The 24,353-nt window shown below is 42.7% G+C and overlaps 3 protein-coding genes across 6 annotated transcripts in view; all 3 read left to right on the top strand.

Annotated features, from left to right (window-relative positions):
• The window catches only part of POU2F3 (POU class 2 homeobox 3), a 70,579-nt gene extending 66,352 nt beyond the window's left edge, over positions 1-4,227 (top strand). For both annotated transcript variants that reach the window (XM_077112023.1, XM_077112024.1), the window contains exons 10-12: positions 1,676-1,742; positions 2,807-2,939; positions 3,960-4,227. In XM_077112023.1, the coding sequence (XP_076968138.1) occupies positions 1,676-1,742; positions 2,807-2,939; positions 3,960-3,999 (240 nt within the window). In that variant the 3' untranslated portion in view covers positions 4,000-4,227. The remainder of the gene's footprint in view (positions 1-1,675; positions 1,743-2,806; positions 2,940-3,959) is intronic.
• A 6,801-nt stretch (positions 4,228-11,028) lies between these two features.
• Positions 11,029-17,898, top strand: TLCD5 (TLC domain containing 5). Of its 2 annotated transcripts, none has more exons than XM_077112652.1 (3): positions 11,029-11,119; positions 13,135-13,334; positions 14,550-17,898. In XM_077112652.1, exons 2-3 carry the CDS (start codon positions 13,136-13,138, stop codon positions 15,086-15,088), a joined length of 738 nt encoding a protein of 245 aa, XP_076968767.1. In that variant the 5' UTR covers positions 11,029-11,119; position 13,135; the 3' UTR covers positions 15,089-17,898. The 2 variants fall into 2 exon arrangements, with proteins under 2 accessions (XP_076968767.1, XP_076968768.1); XM_077112653.1 differs by lacking the exon at positions 11,029-11,119 and adding an exon at positions 11,581-11,856.
• A 2,663-nt stretch (positions 17,899-20,561) lies between these two features.
• ARHGEF12 (Rho guanine nucleotide exchange factor 12) overlaps positions 20,562-24,353 on the top strand; it is a 176,762-nt gene continuing 172,970 nt past the window's right edge. For both annotated transcript variants that reach the window (XM_077112651.1, XM_077112650.1), the window contains exon 1: positions 20,562-21,470. In XM_077112651.1, coding sequence (XP_076968766.1) covers positions 21,439-21,470 — 32 coding nt within the window. In that variant the 5' untranslated portion in view covers positions 20,562-21,438. The remainder of the gene's footprint in view (positions 21,471-24,353) is intronic.

Raw genomic sequence — 24,353 nt, 5'->3', positions numbered from 1 at the left:
GTGGGAGGGGGAAGGGGAGAGTAAATGAATAATTACACTAATACTTGTGCAAGTGCTGTGAAGGAAGAGGTTAGTATGCAACTAGGGAAAGTAATGAGAACCAACCTACTCTTTAACTACTTCCTCCCCTCTCACCGACATAAGTGTTGACCCTTTGCTGTCTCACCTAAGAACAAAGGAGAAAAATGTTCTGATTCTATCATCTCCTTGGGTCTCTTATACCTTAGGACATAATTTCTTCTGCTTCTCATATGATATGATCTCAAAAATATATTGATAACCAAAAAAAAAAACGAGAAAGAGAAAAAGTAATGCAGACCAGTGTCTCTGAAAGGAAACAGAAAAGTTGGGTCACAGTGACTAAATACAGTATTATTTGTTTAACAATAGCAACAAATTTCTTGGGTGTGGCAGCAGGGAAGAGAGGAGGGAGGAGGGGGAGAGATTATCGATAACATCCCTTACCACCTTGCCACCCTCCCAAGCTGTGGCTGCCCCACCTCCATCTCCACCCTTTGTGGGGGCCCAGCTGGTGAGGAGGCTTATTGTAAAAGGAAAGGCGACAGTGCCTGCCCATGTGGAAAAAAAAAAAAAGGAAAGGGAATGAAGGAGGTGAGAACCATTGCCCATTGCTGATTAATTAAAAAATGAGTACATGCTGCATCCTGTTAGGATGAGATGTTCCAAATTTGCGGGGAGTGGGTCCAGGAGAGGGATATCAAATCACGGCTCCTTGAGCAGAACTGCCTTTTAATACCTTTTGAAAACATCAATCGGAGTGTTCCCCGTCAGCACAAGGGATGGCGGGAGGGAAAGAGTTTAATAACATCCAGAGACGTACAGCTGTAGACAGCTTCCTTCGGGAAGGAAGGGAGCTAACATTTAACAAGCAGGTTCCCTTTGCCAGGCCTTGGGCTAGAGGCTTTATGGATGTTATCTCATTAAATCTTAATTAAAAACAAATATAAGGGAGGCATTACTCCTGTTTTACGGATGAGGGAACCAAATTCTTCGTGGGGTTGGGGTTAGGTAACTTGTCCAAAGTCACGCGGACTTTTGGTGGTGGAGCTGGGTCTCACCTCCAGATCTATTGCACTCCAAAGTCTGTTCTTTCTATTGGATCTTGTTCTAGGTTGTTTTCGGATAATAATACTGATGGGGAGAGCCCTGAACTGCATGGAAAGGTTTAACACAATTTTCTCAGGTCCCTTCCAAATCTCAGGGTCGATGATGCTTTGAGGTCTCTGGGGTAAAATAAAAATTTTCAGAGACCAGAATTCAACTTTCACAGTTATGTCCTGGGAGTCTATGGTCCATCTGTCAATCAGGCCAAGTCTGAAATAGGCTTGTTAGGGCTGGGTACTCTGTTGCCCGGAGCCAAGGCAAGGACCTCTTAGGAAGGAAGAAATGGGGAACGGAAAGTAGGCAGGTGGTGAGTGCTTGGGCAAGGCAGTCTTCTACCTGGAGGATGACGGGAAGGGACGGCCTGGTGCAGCAGCCCTGAGCTGCATGCCTGGCCTTGGTGCAGGGCCTTCCCATGAAAGGCAGGGTGGAGTGTGGGTTTGGAGGCCAAGCCCCAGTCTCTGCTAAGCCTGGAGCCCCGTCCCTGGGAAAAAGACCCAGGATAAGAGAAGGAAGTAGGAATGAGCATTTACAAGCTTCTGTTGCTTTTCAGGTCACTCCCTCGGGGTCTCTGGGCCCCCTTTCTGTCCCTCCTGTCCACAGCACCATGCCTGGAACAGGTGAGCTTTAAAATGAGGTTTCTGAATAACACAAGGATTATTTTTAAATGATGAGATATTAGAACTATGAGGCACCTACCTAAGTCGGCATCCCCTAAATGCGCTTCAAAGAATACTAACATCTGTGCTGGGAAACAAAGGGCTCCGTGACCAAGTAAGTTTGGGAAACTGAGTTAAACAAAGTGTAAACAATGTTTGCTTTGTTTTAATTACAGCACCTTTCAGCCCTCAAGTGAGGAAGGCTCAAGGGAGGCAGAATATTCCAAACCAATTTTGTAGAGAACTCTCTTTTTTCAAACAAGCGCTTCAATTGTTCTGATATAATTATCTCTAGTATCCCCTTCCAATTTTCAAAGTGTCTTTGTTGAGATGGTAAAATGTATGTGACCCTATCCATGGAATACTGCTTGGGAAACCTCAGCACAAGAATTCAGTTTAATCCAAATCTGTCATTTTATAGGGGAAGAAAATGAGTTTCAGGGAAGTGAAGCAAGTCTTCACAGGCCACAGAGTTGCTTAGTGAATGACTTGGGATGGGACTCAGCTTTGTTCACCCCTGGTTCAGTGCTCTTTCTAGAAGGCCATGTGCCTTTGCTTTGCACAGATGGGAAAACCAGGAAAGCTGGCAACCTTTAATTGTATTCTCGGGTCCCCTTTTTCTCCCTTAGGTGCTTTTTTTTCTTCCCTTCTCTCTTCCTCTTTCCTAGGTTTGTTGTTTCTTTTTCCCCTCCCACCTCTTGGTCTGGGGCTGCATATGCCCAGCCCAGGGTGTGTCCTGGAGTAGGATGATTTTGGCAACCATCCCTCTTGTGTTTGGCAAGTTTTGGACTTGCAGAACCAGCCTTGCCGCTCTCCAGGGCCTGAGCGTTGTGCTGAGAGCCCCTTGGGGCACAGGCGGTGATGCTGACATGGTAGGAGATGGACAGATGGGTGGGAGATAGGCAAAGCATGAGAGCCCTTTGGGGGATACACCCAGGAATCAAGTGACTGAAGGGCAATGTCACAAGGTCCCAGGACCCATCAGAATTATTTTTCTCTTGTTTTTTGCCTCTTCTTATCCTCAGTAACGTCATCCTGTTCCCCTGGGAACAACAGCAGGGCCTCGTCTCCTGGCTCAGGACTCCATGCCAGCAGCCCCACTGCATCTCAAAATAACACAAAAGCAGCAGTGAACTCCTCCAGTTTTAACTCTTCAGGGTAAGAGGGAGGGGAAGGTGCAGCGGTTGTCCCAGCAGGGACAAAGGGCATGTGTGAAGCGGGGTCAGAACCTTGGGAAAAGGAGCTAGCTCGTCACAGGGTTGGGAAAGGGGAATGGGTAGCAAGGAAAGGGCAGAGTAGGGAGCCAGTGGCTGGGCTTTATCCCCAGGGCGTGGGGATATAAAAGAGAAGCTTTAGCCAGTGAGGAGTCCTGGCAAAAGCTGATGTCAACAAAACCAAAATTTCCATCCTCGCTTCAAGGGTGGAAATTTCCAGTCACTCCTGTCAGAAAGGGCCAGGTCCTTCACTGGGCTTTGGAGTGTGGCCGTGCATGCCAGAAACCCAGTTTTCCAGGATGTTCTGAAATGAGCCTAGAGCTTAGGCTCGAAGGCCACCCTGAACTTCCAGCATGGCTGCCTTGATGAGAGAGGGGTTGGTGCTGTCCCCTGTCTCCCATTCCTGCTTGGGGTGCAGCTGGGGAAGCAGCCACTTGGGCCTTGGCTCATGAATGGATGAATCTACTATAAAAAATCTTCTCAGAGTTGACACCTTGAGAGCTTTTGCCCCCATTCAGAAAAAAAGAGATTTAAAAGTTAGGAGATAGGTTAAAGATTTGAGCTTGTTGGGAGAGATGACTCCAATTTGTCCAATTTCCCCCCTCCCCAGGCCATCTAGCAACATAGCCAGCTCATCTTGCCACTCGTTGCACAGCCCCAAAAGTTGGAGCTCTTTGCCCCCCTCCACCAAAAGAAGAGAAAAACATATAATATACATTATTAGCTTTACATTTTTTTATGGAGCTGTAATTCCCATTACCATAAAATTCACCATTTTAAAGTGTACAATTCAGCAGCTTTTAGTATATTCATAAGGTTGTGCAACCATCACCACTAATTCCAGAATATTTTTATCACTCTAAAAAGAAACTCTGTAGCTGTTAGCAGCCACTCCTACTCTCACCTTTTCCCTGACATGTTAGTAACTTTTCTCATTGACTTGTCTCTTTCTTCTTCCTTCCAGACCTTGGTACCGATGGAACCATCCCACCTACCTCCACTGAGACCAAAAAATTTCTCCCACTCCACCTGGCCCTGGATTCCCCGCTGGAAGGAAAAGACTCTTGCCTTCTACATATGGACAGATTACTTTAAGAAGAGTGGAGGAGAATCCCCACGACCAATGAACCCAACTCTTGCCTTCTTCAGGAGCAAGGGCCTCTGGAGATCCAAACTGTGATTGAACTCTGTGCTGACTCTTCATGCTCTTGAAATATATCCCCTTCTCCTAAGAGTTGCAATTTTCACCTTCCTTGTCTGTGCCCTTATCTTCTAGTTCTAAATATTTTAGGCAGCTTCACCATGGCAATAGTCTTTCAGAGAAAGGAGTGGTTGGCCATTATTCTCCAACTCATCTGTGGGCTTCTGGGGATAGCCATCTGCCTGGTGTGCCAAACTACCAGAAGGGAAGATAATGGTTTTGCCTCTGAACTTTGCCACGATCCTGGACTAATTCCAAAATCTGTGAAGAGTTTTGAATCTGATGTTCCCACCAAAGTCATGATGACTTCTTTGTTCAGCAAAGTTTTCTTACTGAATCTTCATTTGACCCCGTTTTCTCTTTAACACTCCCCTTTTCCTTTTCCTAGAACCAAATCCATTTATTATTGCATTCTTCAAGTTCCCTCCTCTTTACAGAAGGCTGAGCCACTCTTGGTCCTCTGGGCATGTTTCTCTGCCCATAGGTGCTTTTCTATCCACTCATATCTGCCCCAGAGGTCAGAAGCACTTATTCTTTCTCTCCCTCTCTGTGTTTCTCCTTCACTCATTTTCTCTCCCTTCTTCTGGCTGCAGAAGGAAGAACACGGAAGCAAACATACAGCAGTGATGCTGGTAAAATACCTGTAGATAGTCCTGTCCTGTTTTTGCATTATGTTCTTCTCTCTTTGATGTGGAATTTTTCAACAACATGTTGAACTCAGGTGTGAATTTTGAAGGCATTTCTTTAATATTTTATCTTTTAAGAAAAGAAAGAAAAAAATACCAAAGGGTGAAATGCTGTGCTAGCTTCCGCAGAATTCCCACGTGGGCTGGGAGTCTTTGTCAACTTCTTTGGGAACATTCTCTAGTCTCCTTTTTTGTGGGTAGAGATGTAACATGAGGCCATTCCAGAAATGGTAACTTTTTTTTTAAAAGGCTGCATATCCAGGAAAATATTGAGATTCGAAGGAATCTCTCTGTTCCTAAGCAAGTTTGTATAGTGATGAGATAAACTATTGAACTATTGATAAGAAGAGGTTGAGATTATTGTTCTTTCTGTTGTGGTGGAATGTGAGTGCATATAATGAAATTGGGTGGGGATATTATTTCAAGTTGGTGCATTAATCTAATACTTCCCAAACTAATGCTAACGATGGCATAAGTTTATTTTGGGTGCATGGGCCAGGAATTGAACCTGGGTCTCCCACATGGCAAATGAGCATTCTACCGCTGAACCACCCACCGTGCAGCCTCTTATTTCTTTTTGACAGAACTACATTAGGGGCAGAGTAAGGAAGTGATCGTTTTCCTCATTTTGTAAATGGCAGAATGCCGAATGTAAGGGAAGGCATCAGAAATTTAAGAGGCAAAGGCTGAGCCTCATAGTTCATATCTCAGATATTGACCTGAAGGTCAATTATTCATTATTTGCAGTAGAAAGCAATAGTAGAAAAGATATTTAAGACAAAGGATAACTTAATAATCATATCATTTGGTTTGGAATGCACTGCAACTTTGAGTGAGGGGGTTGAGGGGCAGGGAAAGTCTTTTCGTGGTTTTTCTGAGTCTACTAAAAATTTAAATCGTTACCATTCCTGAGGTAAACACTGGCCTGTGGGAAAGGAAGATCCTTCAAAAACATAATGGCTCATGGGAGAAGGCTAAATTTGGGATTAAACACTGTTGTATATAATAATATTCAAGTGGGAAACCATAGATAATCAAGAGTTAACTGTTCCTTATGTTCGAATGGGACTTACAGTGTGATTTCTATTTCATATCATGAAATAGGAGAAGGCCTAGTAGGAGGAGAAGATCTAGTTAAAAGGAGCTAAGTATATAGCAAAGAGGAGCCTTCAACAGTAATGTCAGTGTGTAAAGGGACTCCTCCACCCTGTGTGTACAATAGACACACATACACAAGCATGGTGCATGCCTCCTGAATGGTTATGGAATATTTTCTGCAGCCATCCTGGTGATCTTGACATTCTAGCCTAGGAGAGTGCTTAAAATTAATCCCTTGCATTATCCCAAACTCTGATTTTCATTTATTCCTCTATGATTTTTTTTTTTAATCTCTGAAAGAAATAAACAGAATTATAGCCTAATTGATCAGCCTCCAGTAGCTCCCATTGCCCACTGTCTTGGAAAACTGCTGAGCAGAGTCAAACCTGAAAGGGCGCACAGACTCACCTTTCCTGTCTGGATGATGCAGTAAAACCTGTAATTTCAGTGATGTTTAACCAACGCTTGCTTAACTTCTTCAGCATCTAATTAAGGGCAAAAACCAGGATACAGAGAGAGGGGAAAGATTGTTGCTGCCACTTTTCAAATTTTATTTCAAGACTGGTGGGCCCACCTGGGTTCCCAAGGCTGAGGATTTTGGGTCTGACTCAGAGAATGAGTTTAGTCCTAGGACTCAAATTAGGAACCTGCCCTAAGGCCTCAGGCTGTTGGGTCTGGTGCCTCTCCTCCATGTGCACCCTGCTTGCTCCTGTTATCTCAATTACTGTCTTTGATGACTCTTTGCATCTGCCTTAGACTGTAGTAAGTTCCTTTCAGCTGAGGCTGTCTTTTTCCCTCTGTATCCCCGTGCCTAACATTGTGACTAGCACATAATAGGCAAGTCCGATTTTTAAAAATTGAATTGCTTTTGTTTTTTTCCTAAATATTTTTGAATGCCCTTGACTTTGGTAGGCACTGCGCATATAGGAGAGTGCAGTGCACACCTGTGGGAGAATCTAGACCAGTGGAAACAGCGTATTTTGGTTAAGAGCAGCACCTCCTCAGTCATATTGTCTGGATACCCAACTCCGCTTCTGACTAATTGTGTCACCATGGGCAAATTCCTCAATTGCCCAGCACCTCAGGTTCTCACCTGAAAAATGGGGATAACCATAGTACCCATCCCATAGAGTTGTTGTATGGATTAAATGAGTTTATATATGTAAAGTACTTAGAAGAATGTCTGATACGTAATAAGTGCAATATAAGTGTTATCTATTATGATTATTAGGGCCATTGTTATTAAACTAAACTAGTGGAGAGCTTCCACTAATTCCCCATTGTCCCAAATAGTCCAGAACTTTTCTGGGGATGCCACTGTTGACATGGATTTGATTTAGTGGAACAAGAATTGTGGCCAAAGATATATAAATTAAATACAATTAAATACATGTAATGAAGCTTGAACCTGGATCTCAATCATTGTGGGATAAAGACCCAATAAAGTTCCCACTGGAAGACCTGGTACCCTCCCATATTTCCTCAGCCTTAAGACTCCTGAATCCTGAAGCCTTTAATACTTTGTTCTTCTATGGGGAATGGTGGCAAGAGGAAAAGTCCCAGATTCAGACAGAAAGAAAAAAACAGCAGTAAAAATGAATGGGGAAAAAGGTTCAGATTTGTAATAGTATTCATTTAGTGAAATGGTTCTTTCCATTTTTTCTTTCTCTAGGCTCCCAAAACTTATTTTTAAAATATTTTTATTGAGAAATCTTCACACACATAAAGTCCATCCATAGTATACAATTAATGGCTCAAATATCCTCACACATAGTTGTGAATGCATCACCATGATTATTTTTAGAACATTTGCATCACTTCAGAAAAAGAAATAAAAAGAAAAAAGAAAAAATTCATACATTCCACAGGCCTTAACCCTCTCTCTCATCGACCACTAGTATTTCAATCTACCCAATATTTGACCCTTTATTCCCTCCCCATTACTTATTTTTTTACTCATCTATCCATACCCTGGATAAAAGGAGTATCAGAACCAAGTTTTCACAATCACATAGCCACACTGTAAAAGTTATACAGTTATACAATCATCTTCAAGAATCAAGGCTACTGGAACACCATTCAGTGGTTTCAGGTATTTCCTTCTAGCCACTCCAAAACACCATAAACTAAAAAGGGATATCTATATAATGCATAAGAATAACCTCCAGGTTAACCTCTCGACTCTGTTTGAAATCTCTCAACCACTGAAACTTTATTTTGTCTCATTTCTCTCTTCCCCCTTTTGGTCAAGGAGCCTCTCTCAATCCCATGATGCTGGGTCCTGGCTAACCCTGGGAGTACTGTCCTACATTGCTAAGGAGATTTATACTTCTGGGAGTCATGTCTCACCTAGGGGGTCTTAGAACTTATTACCTGGGCTCTTCCAACATGCTTGTAACAGGTTGTCTTCTCCAGTTCATCTTATTCTGATTTTAGCTGAGTTTCTCTAAAATAAAGGTTCTCAATTTTAGTTGCACATTGAAATCACCAGGGGGGAGTTTTAAAATAAGACTGATACCTGGGTCCCACACAGAGACTCTGGTTTACTCTGTCTGAAGTGTGGCCTGGGTATTAGAATTATTAGAAGCTACTCAAAGTGATTCTACCAAGGTTGAGAATCATTGTCCAAATGTGCACAGAGGGGTGCATGGGTAGTTGAATGGTGGAATTCTCACTTGCCATATGGCAGACCTGGCTTCGATCCCTGGCCCACGCACCACTCCCCCCAACCCCCCCCCCCAAAAAACCCAAAATTTTCTATGATATACATATCACATATCTGCCTTTCTTTGTGTATGTATATAGATATAGAAATACATATATGTAGGGAAACATATTAAACAAAACCCCACGAATATGCAGACAAATCACTAGGGATGTTGTTGAAATGGAAATTCTGATTCAATAGGTCCAGGTTGGGGACCTGATGCAGATTTTGCGGCTCTGCGGAGAACCCCACTGAGTAGCAAGGAGCCAGAGAACATGATAACAAGATACCCTTGCTCAAAAATCATGGGCTCCCTGTTATCTACATAATAAAATGCCTTAGCCTGGCCTTTAAGGTCCCCTGACAGCAGTGGTTTTCAAATGTGTCTGATCATCTGCATGATCAGGGCAGGTTTTAAAAATTACAGATGCATGGGCCCCACACCAGACTTATGAAATCACAATCTTCAAGGTACAGTGTGCACAAGGGTATTTCTGAAACCATCTCTCAAATTATACACACGGTCAACAAGGTTGGAACCACAATATGCTTCCAGACTAATTTTCCATTCATTCAACCAGCAAACATTTATTACATCTGTCTCATACTGGGTAATAGGGAAACAAAGACAAAGATGGAGTTATCTTTGCACTTGAGCGGTTGACAAGAAAAAACTACCCGCACTAGATTATTCACTATTCTCCAGATCTGGCCTAAACGTTCACACCTCTGCTCAAGGTTTTTGTAAAAATAAAAATATCTAGACCCTGATCAACCATACCAGCCCTTTTTTTAAAAAAAAACAAACATTTTTTATTGTGAAATATATATGCGAAAAAGTGATGAATTTCAAAGTACATTTTAACAAGTTAAATTTGAAACACAATTTCAAAGTATGGTATGGGTTGCAGTTCCACAATTGCAGATATTCCCTTCTAGCTGCTCTAAGATACTGGAGACTAAAAAGAAATATCAATATAATTCAGTAGTCATACTCATTAATTAAATCCTATCTTCTCTATTGTAACTCTTCCCTCTCATTTGATCCTTCTCCCAATCTTTAGGAATATTTAGGCAGTGACCATTCTAACTTCTTCATGTTGAAAAGGAGTGTTGACAGTATGGGGTAGGGGGTTGCAACTGGTTGATGTTCTTGGACAGATTTATACCTCTGGGTTTCAGGGTTATCAGGCATAGGAACAACATGGAGGATTTAGGTTTCTGAAAAATAAACTTAGTGAGTGAAACTTTTATAGAGTCTAAGATAGAGCCCTAGGTATCCTTCAGGGTTTTCAGGAATATTGTTGGTTGGGGCTAGGCATGCCGTGGCGATTTGCAATATCTAGCTGAAGTTTGCAAAAGAGTAACCTCCAGAATAGCCTCTTGACTCTATGTGAAATCTTTCAGCCACTGCAACCTGATTTTGTTACCTTTCTTTTCCCCTTTTTGGTCAAGAAGGCATTGTTAATTCCACGATGCCAGGGTGAAGCGCATTCCTGGAAGTCATGTCCCACGTTGCCAGGGAGACATATACCCCTGGAAGTCATGTCCCACATAGAGAGGGTGGGTAATGAATTTATTTGCAGAGCTGGCAGATGCTCTTTTTTACCACTTTATCCCATTTGAATCTCCATATTTATGTTTGGCCATCTCTTCAAATTTACCCTCCTCAGTATTAAACTACAGAGACCCAGAGAGGAAAAAGGATTTACCCAAAGTGAAATTAAATAAAAATAGTTAACACACATTGTTCTAAACACTTGGTATATGTAATATTTTTAAAATTCTCACAATAACCTTAGGAGATAGGTACTATTACTATCTCCATTTTAGAGATGAGGAAACGGAAGACACAGAAAAGCTAAACAACTTGCCCAAGCGAAGTGGTCACCTAGGGCTTATTCTTAACCTTCATGCTATTCTGCTAAATTGGTGACAGTGCTAAAATTAGAAGGAAAAATCTGTAATTCCCAGGCCCCTGCACGCTCCCGGTAAATAGTCATCTGTGTACTTGTTTCACACCTTCGATTGCAAGCATGAAGGCAGGGACTAATCTACAGTTCCCAGCGGTGCTGCAAGAACGCAGTAAGCGCTTAGTAAAAGGCGGTTGGATGGGTCGTCTCATCCTGGGGGGATGGAGGGATATGGATTCAAACAAACAGACAACATCAAACCAGAACAGCAGCCTGCAGAGGTCGCGTCCACACTAGATCGCCCTTCCCGCCAAGAAAGAGGACCCTTGCAGATGGCTTTCCGAACGTCCCCAGCTCTGCGCTCCTTCCTCCCCGCCACCAGGTGCCCCCAGACCCGCGGCTCCTCCTCCTACGCCATCAGAGCCTCATCCTCTCCCCTTCTGCGGCTGCTTCCTGTTCCCGGGATCCCGGGAGCTCCGGGCGCTCAGGCGCCCGCGGTTTCCTGGTGCTCTCCGCCAGGTAACGGCGCTGCGCCGACAGCCCGGCCCGGCCGACTTGCGCGGGCGGGGTGGGCACTCGGCCAGCACTCGGGGCGCGGGTGTGCGGGCCAGACCTGGGTCATTGGCCGGGAAAGAGGCGGGGAGATGGCCTGGCCCGGCGTCTGAAAAGGGGAGGGGGCTTCCTCCTGCCTTTGGGCGCTGGAGGCCTTTCTGTGCCAGGCTCCGGGCGCCAGGTAGGATGGCGGGATAACCGGCCTGGCTCTGCTGTTCCCGAGCCGGGTGTGGCCGCAGTCCGTAGGGCACATCCTGGTGGAGATGCGATCGTGGTACCTGCGAGGCGGCCAAGGTGGCAGGTCGCTGCCAACCACGCCTGCTCGAGGCCTGGTGGGCCCGCCCGGCGCTCCTCCTCCCTATTCTGACCCTGAATGGGGAGAAACGAGGAGCGGAGCCTTGGGAATTTTGAGCTGACATGGCCATCTAAATACCCGTCCATGCTTTTACACGAGGAAGATGAAATCCAGAGATAGAGTGGCTTTCCCAAAGTCACAGAGTTGTATCGGTCATCTACAAATCTCTGTTCTTTTGTTTGTCGGTGGGCCACTGTTTCCTCCATTCTGCCAGGGAATTAGGATTCCGAGAAGAGGACTCTAAAAATACTAATCGGTATATCCAAAAGAGCTGATCCGCATTACTGGCCAGTGGCACTGGCCTTCAAAAGAAAACATGGGAGGCCGGTTCTTTTCTTTTCTACTCCAGGTATTTTGTATTTCTGGGCCTTGCTCTGAAAATTAGCCTAGGCATTTTGCAAAATTTATTTCAGAAATCCACGTCAGAACTGAACTGGATCATAGATTTCTTAAGTCTTTTTACCTTCAAAATAGGATGGAGAAGTTAAATAACTTGCTTACACTTATGACTAGTTAGGGACAGAGACAAATTAAAACTCAAGACTATGATTGACACCTACTGTTTTCTTGAATAGGTGTCGGATTTTAGATGAAGGTTGTTCAAAACTTGACCTTCATAAAACCCTCTCTGAATAACATTCTTGGGAGTGGCTTGTGTACTGAAGTGTATTGATCCACGGATTCTATTTCCCTTGTCAGAATAGGGGTAAGCAATAAATGTAGCCATGCAGAAAATTCCTGCTGTGATGAGACAGATATCTGAAATGTTTTTGACCTGTTTGATTTGTACTTTCAGTAGAGGAGCTAATGAATATTAATAACATCTAGGTCATTTTTAGATTTTTAGGTAATTGCATGACTAACTGAACTGACTCAGTTAACAGTTGTTTTTGTCCTGATATATTTGTCACCAGTAAAAATTCCAAAGTATAGCTTTCTGACTTTGTTTCATTTTTAACTAAATAATTGACTTAAAGTTATTTCTATATCACAACAAAAACTCCCCTCTTGAACCTCAAAACCCTCTGCTTTCTCCTTGTTAATCTTTGAGTTAGATTTCAGAACTGTATAGAACAAGGATTTTACTTTTTACCTTTCCAAAATGCCTGCACTCTTTCTTTAGTTCTATATTTAGGTTTACTCCAAGTTTCACTTTCACTGATAAACCTATAACCCAAATCTAAACATCTGCTGTATTTAGTGTTAGCTTGAAACCATAATAAACTGCCATGTGTCATGTGACTTCTGTCAGGGACCACAAGTGGTAGTGTTCTGGAAACACATTATCTAATATATGTATTATGTTACTCATATATTATTGTCCAGGGTCAGTCATTGGTAGAGGGTTATTTTGATATTTATTCATAACAACATCTTATGTTAGCTTCCCAACTCAGCTTACAGTTTCCCCTGCTTGACAGGACGGTATCTCTAAGGAATATGGAGGCAGAAACACAGTCAGACTTAAAGAGGAGATTTGTGTCTGTCTTTAAGGAAGAAGTATTTTAGTGAAAGCATTGTTTTTGTACTATTCTGTTCTGGAAGTGAAAACATATATGCAAAATGACCCAATGCTGTTTTCTTGGGTGCATCCTTTGTTTTTTTGGTTTTGGTCTTTTCATCATAGGATGGCGTTAGCTCTGTGTCTGCAGGTGCTATTCAGCCTGTGCGGGTGGCTCTCGCTGTACATTTCTTTCTGCTGCCTGAATAAGCACCGAAGTTATGAATGGAGCTGCCGGCTGGTTACATTCACCCATGGAGTCCTCTCTATAGTCCTCTCGGCTTATATTGGCTTCATTGATGGCCCTTGGCCTTTTACCCACCCAGGTAGGTGGGGGATATTAAGGGATTTTTTCCTTAGAGATTTATGTTTGAGGATAGCTTTGGAAGGATGAGACTTTTCTTTTTGTAACAGAATTTGTATAATCTCGAAGAATATTCCCATTATAGTTTGCATTAGGAGTCTTCATTCTTCTTTGTTAACTCTGGTATTGTACATCACCTATTATTTCTGTTTTTCCATAACTCTGTACTTGTAAAATGAAATTTAAATTGCTTGTTATAGTTGAATCAATTTGAAATGTCAACAAAACAAAACAAAACACATCTCTGCTCCCTCTTCCTCCCCGACATAGATGGAACCATATTATAGATACCTTTTGGTAACCTGCAAATTCACTTGATTGTAAAGTCAAAGGACACATCTTTCCATATCTATGCATACAGATATTCTTCATTCTTTTAAATTATTTTATAAAATTGTGTTGTATGCATTTCTATCATTTATTTAACCAATGCCCATTATTTGGGGCAGCTATATTAATTTTTAAGCTGTTAGATATATAATCATTACTTCTTTAGTATACAAAAATTGTATCCTCTGGAATGTGGTTCTTTTTTCAAATCCTCAGATTATTTGTTAAAAATTTCCTTAGTAATACAGAGCTTCCCAAGCTTTCCCCCAAACTGAAATAAAAGCAAATTTTAAGTTTTGTGCTTTATATGAATGTTCTCATGGATTTGAACATGGTAGGTCTTTGCATCCCACATTCTTGGGCACAGGGACATTTCAACTCCTAGGGTTCTCACCATAGTCCACTTCGGGGGTAGGTTAGAGCCACCAGTGTCCAATGACTTAATCCATTAACTAAAGAAATTCATTGGACATTCAGGAAAGAATGACTCGAGTCTGGAAAGAAATCTTTAGTTGGGTAAAAAAAAAAAGCTTAGGATTTTAATTGAAAGAACAAAATAACTCAATTTGATGCTGCTCCATAGAGAGGATACTAAAATAATTGCCGTGCTCAAATCAGTAACTGAGATCTGATTTATCAGAACAGCATTTCCTGGGGGCTGCAATATTTAATATGTTAAAAGCAAGGTTTTATATCTTAGTCTTTCTTTGGCTCTCATTAGAAGCATGTACCTTTCATTGCTTTTGTCTTCTGTGATTCAAAAAGGTTTGAGAGACAACACACGATCCTTGTGCAAGGTAGCACAATTCCCAGTTTCTCAATTTGCTTCTGTCCCGGTTTATTTCAGGCTCACCTAATACACCTCTCCAAGTGCACGTTCTGTGTCTCACCTTGGGCTACTTCATCTTCGACTTGGGCTGGTGCATCTACTTCCAGTCTGAGGGTGGCCTGATGCTGGCTCATCACACATTGAGTATCTTGGGCATCATCATGGCCCTGGTCCTTGGCGAGTCAGGCACAGAGGTCAACGCAGTCCTCTTTGGAAGTGAGATTACTAACCCTTTGTTACAGATGCGCTGGTTTCTCCGTGAAACAGGGCACTACCACAGTTTCACTGGAGATGTCGTAGACTTCCTCTTTGTGGGTTTGTTCACTGGAGTGCGGATTGGCGTAGGAGCTCGTCTCCTTTTCTGTGAAATGGTCTCCTCCAAGCCCAAGTGGTTTGTGAAGGTTGGGGGAGTAGCTATGTATGCTGTGTCTTGGTGTTTCATGTTTAGCATCTGGCGCTTTGCATGGAGGAAGAGCATCAAGAAGTACCGCTCCTGGAGAAGCAGGCGTGGTGAGGAGCGGCAGCTGAAACATAATGGACATCTCAAGACTCACTAGCCAAGGCTTGCTCCAGACAATGGATTGGGTTTGGGGAACCAGGCTCTGGGAACCAGGTTGGAAATGTGGTTGTTAGGGAATCATGCTTATAACAAACTTAGGTTTCAAAAAAGGGCTAACTTTATTGTTCAGTTTGGTCAGTATTTGAGCCAAGCATATACCAGTATTAAAGCACTAATTTCTACAGTGGCACAGTTGTAGACGGTGAGAATACGCAGTGGTGATCATGAATAAAAGACCTGCGAGGTGAGCAGTGCCGCATTCACTTTAGTTTGTGGGGACTCGGGGTCCTCTTGTGACTGGGAGGCTTAAACGTTTAGATAGCTTAGAAAGAAAGTTGAAAAAAATTAGTGCTATTTCTTCCTTGTTCCTTTAAGAAGTGACTCCTTCAACACTTATTCCTGTTTTCCATGTAATTTAAATTTCCATGTGATTTAAATAAACTCACCACATTTAATATAAAACGAAGAACTTTCAAGAAGACATATGCCTTTGGCATTCTGAGCACTGGATCAGGGAGCTAAACATGCCCTCTCTTTAAACAAAAGGTGATAGAAGGATGGGAGAAGGATGGGGGTGAAACCAGCAGTGGGGGTGAAACCAGCAGTGGGGGTTAATTACTGAACACTCTATACCAACTATGTTGGGTCCCAAGACCACCCCCAGGTTCATCAATTTGATTGAAAGATCCAGAGGACTCAGCATATAGTTGTGCTCAAGGCTATGATTATGGCATAAGGATACAAAGAAAAATTAGCAAACAGAAAAGATATATGGGGCAAAGTCCGCGGGAAACCAAGTGCAAGTTTCCAGAGTTCTCTCCTAGTGATGTCACACAGGATGTGCTTAATTCCTCCAACAAGTTGTGACAACATGTGTGAAATGTCTACTGAGGAAGCTCATTAGGAACTGAGTGCCTGGGGTTTTTACTGGGGGCTGCTCACTTAGGCAGCCTCTGCCTGGCATTTACCATGATTCCGGACTCCCAGAAGGAAAGCAGGTATTCAGTATAAATCATAGTGTTTGCCCAAACAGTTTAGCCACAGTGAGCCACTCTTATCAGTTCATTGTGGGAACCCTCTTGAAATCTAAGTTCCCAGATGCCAGCCAAGGGCCAAACTTGTAAGCAGGCCTTTCCAAGGACAGCAGGACATGCCTGCTGTGTTAACTCTTCACTGCACAAAAACCATATAGCTAGGGCTTTGGATGTGAGATGAATGTGGTGTGCGCAGATTTACTGAGTCCAGTTGTACAGGTTCTGCCCTACCAGGAAAACTGTATGCCAGTTCTCAGGGCTTTTGTGCATTAATCTCCTAGGCATGAGAGGCTGTGACTAAATTCCATAGGGATTTACTATGTGGATTCCACTGTGCTTGAGATGGCAGTTCAGGTTTCAGCTTTGCTGTACATATTGCAAACGAGAACCAAAGACTTTAAAAAGTATGTACTGGCCTCAGGGGGGAGATGAAGCTAATGTTTTGTTGTTGTTACTTCATATATTTTCCTTTTTAGTCCTCCTCTTCTTATTTCTCTCTTAAAAAGGTACCACTCTCTTTGGACACATTATTTTGACCAGGCCAATCTTGGAATAAATAAAATATATTTCTTAGAGCAATGGTCTATAATCACACCTTGGAAAAGCGAGAATATAAGCCTAGAATAGGGGGTAGAAATAAAAAATTCCTGGGTTCTTTAACTAATTTTGCTACTCACTCACCAGATTATTTACTCTTTGCCTCAGTTTAAACCTTTTTGTGAGTGAAGGAAATATCCCGGCATGTATTCATAGAGACATTGTGTGGCATTTTATTAATGGCAGTCTTTAAGTTATGACTTTTATGAAAAAATGAAGTATTATGTATGTATTTATTTATTTATTTATTTAACTATGTTATGTAGACCAGTGAGTGTCTGACTAGCTCAGTTGGTGAGCAAGTGTGTGGTGCTTATTGAAGTCAAGTAGAACGTCAGTCCATTCCATGTCACAGAAATACTAAACTAATGAGTGTCTTGAAAGTGGATGTTTGTATGGTTGGCCATAGAAACAGGCATGAGGGAGTGGGTGGAATTACACAAAGTCATCACTGCTATGGGAAAAGCACCTTTAAAGGCATATTAACAGTGGGTCTTTTTAAATGATTGCCATTTGGTTAGAAAGTTTTACTGGGCATTGACACAATCAAACAGATGGCATCTGTGCATCTTATTTCTATTATCAGTATCCCTGAGATGCTGCTGAGCTTCCTCCCAACAAAACTGTGGTCAGCCTAGAATGCTGGGAAGTGCTGATTTTAGCAAAAGCCTAGTAAAAAAAGAGTGGCTTGGTACATGAGCTTAAAAAAGAAAGAAAAAGAAAAAGCTGGCTCTTGAATTTTGGCACAGTGCAACCTGTTCCATACCAGACAAATGAATAGACTTAATCTGGTACCAGTTCTTTTCTCTTGACTCTTCAGAAGCAAAGGGATAGCAGATCTTGCCGTTTTGGGGCACTCTCATGGGAAAGTACCTAGTGTTTTTTTGAACCATGAGAAATCTGAATACGAAAAAGGGAATCCCTCATTTCAGCTGTTCTTGACATTGTGGCTAATAACTATGAAGAAACTTCTCTGAGAGAAAAAATGTGAAATGAAGATGACTCAGCAGTTAAAATGCTGAGTTTCTGCACCACAGGTAAATGAAGGGCTAATTAATCTATGGTATGGTTGGACAAAATGAAGTACTCATTTGCATTTGGATTGCTATGTAATAATTATTGATACTGCCCAAGAACGATTTATATATAAATAAGATTTGTACTAAATTTTATAAAAATAAACACATTTAAAAAATCAATTCAGAAGTTTTTATATCTTTTTTGTGGTTATACCAAGAAGCAAAGAAAAAAAATTTCTGACTTTTTTTTGCAGAAATATTGACTCATATTCATACTTCTCAGTGAAATACCTCTTATCAGTTGTTATCGGCAGCCATTCCTACTATTCTTTATTTTAGGGAGCAACAATCTACATATTGAAAAGTTTGTCAAAAGAGAGAGGAAAAAATTTATTTCTTGTGCTGCCACCTGACTGCCTTGAGAATAATAATGTGGAATGAATTCCTTGAAGACAGGGCCTGTGGCTTTCTTCAGAACTGTACTTCCAATGCCTCCAACAGTATGCAACACATAATAGGTACTCAACAACTATGTGGACAGAATGGAGAAGGCGATGGGAATGTGGTTTAAAATAATCCCCATTGGAAAACCTCCTGAAAGGGAATGCCTGGTGGCTTGGGTCATCAAGGTCATTTTTACCCCCGGAAAGGACTCCTTGACTCTGGGGAGTATCTTCTAGCTAAATTGACTCTTCTGAAGAAATTCTATAGATAGAGCCTTTAGAACAGTCAAGAGCTATAAACAGCTGTAAAGAGGCTTTCAAGGGACATTTTTTACCATTAGAGCTTCATGGATGAATATAGAGATTTTCATCATTAAAAAAAAAGTTCTGGAATGAATAACCACTGGCTTAATTAAATCCTTTGCTTACCATCTTCTGAAGCTTTCCCACAGCAAAATGCCTTCTTTGCTCACAGCTAGAACTTTGAGTCTGTTTAAGTTTGGAAAGGTCTTGAAAGCAGTCTGCCAAGAGGTTTTGTATGCAAGGAAGAGAAGGTGAATTAGGAAACTTTCCCAGTTTGTTTTATTCCTGAAGCTCAAGTATTGAGGTATTCTTGACGGGAAGAGGGGAATTCATTTTTAAAATGCATGATTGATGAGTCACTGGGAGCAACTAATTTGACACACTGTAAAATTTTTAGTTTTAAACGTATTCAGTACATTTAAGAAAGAATTATTAAATTGGACATAAACTTTGGATTTTGGTCACTGTATACAAAATGGATGGAGCTCATTCGAATTATGTGTAATATACAATTTAATTAGTGTCTTCAGATAGAATTGTCATCTAGGAAACACCAGCAGGTGGCAATGTGTCTTGGTCTGATCATTAGGAAAGTGGCTTGGAACCCTAATGTGCTTCTATTCTTTCCAAAAATAAACATTACAAAATTAGCTGGCTGTGCCTTGAACTTAAAAAAAAAATCAAGCAATAAAGAGTCATCTTTGGACTCTGTTTTGTTTATCTTTTCCTTTTGGTTCCCCCGTTTTAACGTCACCCTTAGCGAATGCATCTATTCAGGGATAATAATCCTTTCATGAACTTTGTGGAATGACGTTTAACAAACATTGTTAAGAAGTAATTGTTTCTTCTTTCCACATCCACTGCATATTAGATTTGATTTGCCACTTGATTTCCACAAAATGGCTGAAGCCACTCACCCACCAACTTGTCTAAACGTACAAGTCTGAAAATAGTTGAGTAACAAGGGCAGTACTTCAGACGTTTGAAGGCAGAATTAAAGAACTATATTATATGTTGCTGTTAAATTGCCACAATACCGACTTATTCAAACATAAAACTTGGATATCTAAAGCTCTGTCTCCAAACGGTAGGGGGGAAACCCCAAAGAATATTTGGGAACTCTTCAGAGAGAATAATAATGCTATTGGATATTTTTTCTCTCTCATTTCGTCTCACAATAAGCTTGTTAAATCATAGTGGAAAGCATTATGCTTTCTCAGTTTGGCAAATAATACATTTCATTTTGCCAAGGCAGAAAAAGCCTAAAAACAATATTTATCCCAAGAAATCCTGGCTTCAATTTCCAATTCCAGTCCCTAAGCCCCACACCTGCCACCTCCCACCCTAGGCAGCCAGGACTTAAGCGCCACGGCCCCTCTCCTGGGACGAGGGCAGCAGGTGCTCCAGGTGAGCTGCCCGCGCCAAAACCTCTCTCTTGGGGTTACCTTTAGGGGAAGAGGAATGGGATCCGGGATGGGCCCATCGGTCAAAAGCATTCTATACGTGTTAGAGAGTAAGGAGAACAAGTACATTCAATTAAGGAACAGAAGTTTCTAGGTCAAGGGCAGAGGGGGTGGTAAATTCCAAAGGCAGACCCTCATCATGAACTCCTAGGGACTGGGAGAGTTCTCTTTGGAGAACTCTGGTTAAAACTGAGTTAATACACGCTCAACCCCGACGCACAGCTCTCCGGCAGTAAGGGGGCGCCGGGGTGGGGGTGACGGTGTGTTAGTTGGTGGAGCTCCTGTGGCCTCAGGCTTTTCACCTTCCTCCGCCCCGCAGGACTACTTTTTCGTTCCACCAAACAAGGCTCTGGCGGAGGCGTCCGCGCGGGAGCCGCGCGAAGACGAGACGGTAGAAGCCGCGGAGGGATCTCGGGTGAGGTGGCTTTCCGAAGTCCGAGGGCAGCAGGCCAAAAAAGTCGGGGAGGAGGGGGTGGGCGTGGAAGGGAGAGAGCGAGCTCGCCTGGACGGGGCTGGGGCCAGGAAGGCCGAACCGGAACCGGAATCCGCGCGCGCGCCTGCAGTTGTCGCGCGGCCCCCCGCGGCTAGTGTCCTCCTCCTCCTCCGCACTCCGCGCGCGCGCCCGCGAGGGCCCCCGAGACCCGGCGAGCCGGCCCTGTGAGGGGAGTCGCTGCAACTCGCCCGCCCGCCCCCTTCGCGGGCGCTTTCGGGCCGGACCCGACAGGAACCTCCCGCCCCTCACGGGAACCGTCGCCTCTTGGAGCGTCGGGGAGGAGCCACCTCAGCCGACTGCGGAAGATTCCGGCCGGGGAGGGATGGGGAGCAGCCTGCGGCGCTGAGAGACACAGGTCCCTGTCATTTCAGGCCGCGGGACCCCCTCCCTAACAGCACCCGCTGCTCGTCACAGCGCTCGGAGCCTGGTGGGGGCGGTGAGGAAGACGAGAGGGGTCCCTGCCCCGGGGATATGGAGCCCCGTGAGCCGGGTGCGGGACTGCCCGAGACGCTGCAGAAGCTGCAGCCAGGAGCCGCCGGCAGCCCCAGATAGAGACCTGGGCCGAGAGGTCCTGGCCCGGCGGCGGCGGCGGCGGCGAGTTTGAGACCCCAAAGGAGGAACCGACTCTCGTCACTAATCCGATCCCTCCCCAGCCCGGAGGGATTCCTGGGTCCCCTTCCCCGCGGCTCGTGACTTCCCTCGGTGACGAAGTTTTTTCCCTTGTGCCTTCCTGAGGATTTATCACTAGCTTTAGAACTCGCCTTCTGGCAGACTTTCTCGGTTTGTTTGGGGAGATAACTTGTTTTGCTCCAGCCTATATCTACCCTGTCTTTGACCCCTTCCAATCGGATGCTCTAGATGACTGAATGGAGTTTTGAGTTGGACTTTTGTGTCCCTGAAGGAGTTGGGCCTGATCCCAGAGCACTGGGGGTGGGGTGGAGGTGTTACTGTAAAATGCAAGTTGGATAAAAGGAGCACCTCTCGCCAAGGGCCCCAATGAGTGGCACACAGTCTACTATCACCGACAGGTTGGTATGAAGCTCCTCCTGCTCTTAGTCTCCCGAGGTTCGGCCCTGCCTACTGCCGATTGCCTTTGATTAGTGAAATTGACAGGCGGGTTGTTCGGGAGCTATGCAAATAATTTAGGGTTGCTGCCGAGTCATCCGGTTGATTAAATTTGGAAATGTAGTTTTTCTGGAGAGAAACTTCTCCAGATTACCTGTAAAGCTATAGGTAAAACCGCGAATGTGGTTTTCTGTCTGTAAGTGCATTAGAATCTGTACTCAGTCTGAAACCAAAGGAAGGTCATTTTAGGTGAAGGTCAGTGTCTGAAGTCGGCTGAGTATTGGTTTTTCCTCAGTTTTAGTCCAATCCTGCAGTCTCTAGACACGTTAATTTTAGGAATTTCGATTTGTGAAGTTAATTTTGAGTTGCTGCATGGTGATTTATGATTTTAATCTCTTTTAGGTGTTGACCTGCATAGTGTTTACTTATCTAATAATTTTCTAGAATGTTAAATTTACCAGTACATCCCAGGCTCTTGCTGGAGGCACGATCAAGGACTGGGGGGGTGGGGGGGGGGGGAGAGGGAAAATCGTGAGACTTTATTTTAATTATTGAATTCTAATATTTTCAGAAACATTTGTATTTAAGGGATATAAACCGTAAGGTAATTATGTAGTACAAGCATGGCAGGTAGATTTGTTAAGTTGTTTGTCTTTTTTAGTACCTGGCTATGTTGCGTTGTTATATTTGGTGAACAGAGCTACACCATAGCAATCTGAAGGGGGTTTAGAGATATAAGTATATTGATTCCTTTATCACACTTTATTTCTCAGTTTAATTATGAGACTGTATCCTGGACCCAAATATCAGTCAGCTTGTTGTTGTTTTAAGTCAATCTTTAAACTATTACATCATTAAAAAGAATAGATCAGGTAACTGAGAGGCTCTGGTTTTTAAAAACATTTTGATGTAAAGTGCAACAATAGAGTACCTCCAGAAAGCACATGAATTTACTAATAAGGGAGTTTTACCCAATTGTAAGACTCACTTGTTGATTTTAAAAGGGCCAAATTCCATTATCATACCATAACAGCTATTCCAGAAACAGAAGAACTTCCTCTTCCTGTTGATGCTTTCCAGTGTCATGTGACTGTTCACCTAAAAGATTCCATTAAAAACTTAAACCATCTATTTGTTCCCTGGTTGCATATTTTTAAAAATGGGTTTTATTTTTCAATAAAATAATTTTTTGCAGAGCACACAACAGAAATAGCAACAATGCTAATCTTATTCTTTTCTAGTTGTCCCCATTCCTCAATTATACAGGGTGTTTTGCTTTTGAGAAATCACTTTCACGGGTTTTTGGGTAATTGTTTTCCTGGATCACTCAGTTCTTGCCCTTTCTGTTGAGTTTGTAGACAGAAGGTCTTATTAGGAACTAGTAAGTTCCTAAGTAGCGTTGATAGTTTTCATTGCGGTGCTAGGGGCATTTAATTTTGTGGAAACAGAGCTTAGTGCCCCCAGCTCCTTCCAAACAAAAATCACCAAATGCCCCCCCCCCCCCGCCCCCCAAGTAATGGCCTTTCTTCACCTTTGCTCCCCAGGGCTTTTCTTCCTATTTCTGTTATCTGGGAAATAAGATCTTGGGATTTGTGTTCTTTTTATAACTCACTAGAGGTATAAGCTTGAATAAACATGCAATTATTTAGAGCCTTTTTCTGTGCCAGGTAGTGTGTGAGGCACGAAAGATGGAAAGATGAGTATTCTAAGTATAAGATGAAACTGCAAATTGTTTTGGGTATTTATAGCTTTGAAACTGGTTCAGGTGCTGCTGATGTTCCATATTTTTTTAAAGGAAACAAAAACTTTTAATTAAGCACTGCTGAGAGTATGAATACCTGTTTCTTAGGAATTTATTACGAGTTTTTTTTTTTTACAAGCATTATTCTTATATGATCACTACTTTTCCTCAAAACATGTCCTTTCTGTAAATATTGATCATCTGTTTGCTCTTTAAAAGAGTAGTTGTCCTTGACTTGACTTGCATATACGTTGGGGTGAAATTTGGAAGTATTGGTTTAGTATTATTTATGTGCCAGGGGGCCTTAACAAAGTTATGAGTATAGAATAGTTCCTAGCTTCCTCTCAGTCCTTCCCAGTCTTCTTTTCTCCTGACCAACTCCAGTGAACTCTAGGTATATTTTGTGGATTCTAGAGCTATTAGCAAATTAACAGTGCCAATGTAGCTTCTAAAAAATCCTTTCAAGTTTGAAGTACTGTATGTGGTGTGGCTTTGTTTTTGTAGAGTGTGCAGAACCACCAAGCCAGCTGTGTGAGTTAGAGTTCTTTCATTGTGGTGCTTCTGACTACAGAGTCTGTCTGTCCTCAGCTGAAATCAGACTAGCTGGTTTTGGGCGTTGTTCTGTTTTGCAGTTTGTGGCAGGCGACACATGGCTGAACAAGATAAGAAGGGTTTTATTCTTGTGGTAGAGACGTGCTGGGGCTGGGATGGAATTCAGCTATGTTTAGGCTCTGATTGGTCACTTTGGATACTCAGACTCTGTTATATCCTGTTATTATTTTGCAGTTAAATTAACACATTCATTTACTCCCTTCTCCTCCTCTTCCTTTTCTATTTCACATCCCCCACTCCCCTTTCCCTCCCATTTTAAAGGTATAGGCATGTACTTAAAATCCAAATTATCGTAGCTACTGTTTTTATGCTCTATGTCTGAGAAGTTTTTTTTTTTTTTTTTTTTTTAAATCTTAGTGGCTTATGAATATTTGCTAGTGTCTTGCTTTGTAACTTCTGTGGGACCTGGAAACTGTAGTTTCAACTTTTACAGTCAGTGCGTGAAAAGTGGTAGAAAGATTTGATTGCTGCTTTTTAGCCTGTGTTGATTGGT

The sequence above is a fragment of the Tamandua tetradactyla genome, chromosome 8 (genome assembly GCF_023851605.1).
Source record: "Tamandua tetradactyla isolate mTamTet1 chromosome 8, mTamTet1.pri, whole genome shotgun sequence".
Lineage (NCBI taxonomy): Eukaryota > Metazoa > Chordata > Mammalia > Pilosa > Myrmecophagidae > Tamandua > Tamandua tetradactyla.
Note: the sequence above shows the minus strand (reverse complement) of the source record. Positions and strands in the feature narration are given on the sequence as shown.

Coding starts and splice junctions, on each gene's coding strand:
- TLCD5 (XM_077112652.1), top strand. CDS start 13,136: ATGGCGTTAGCTCTGTGTCTGCAGGTGCTATTCAGCCTGTGCGGGTGG. Junction 13,335..14,549: donor TTGGCCTTTTACCCACCCAG/GTAGGTGGGGGA, acceptor GGTTTATTTCAG/GCTCACCTAATACACCTCTC.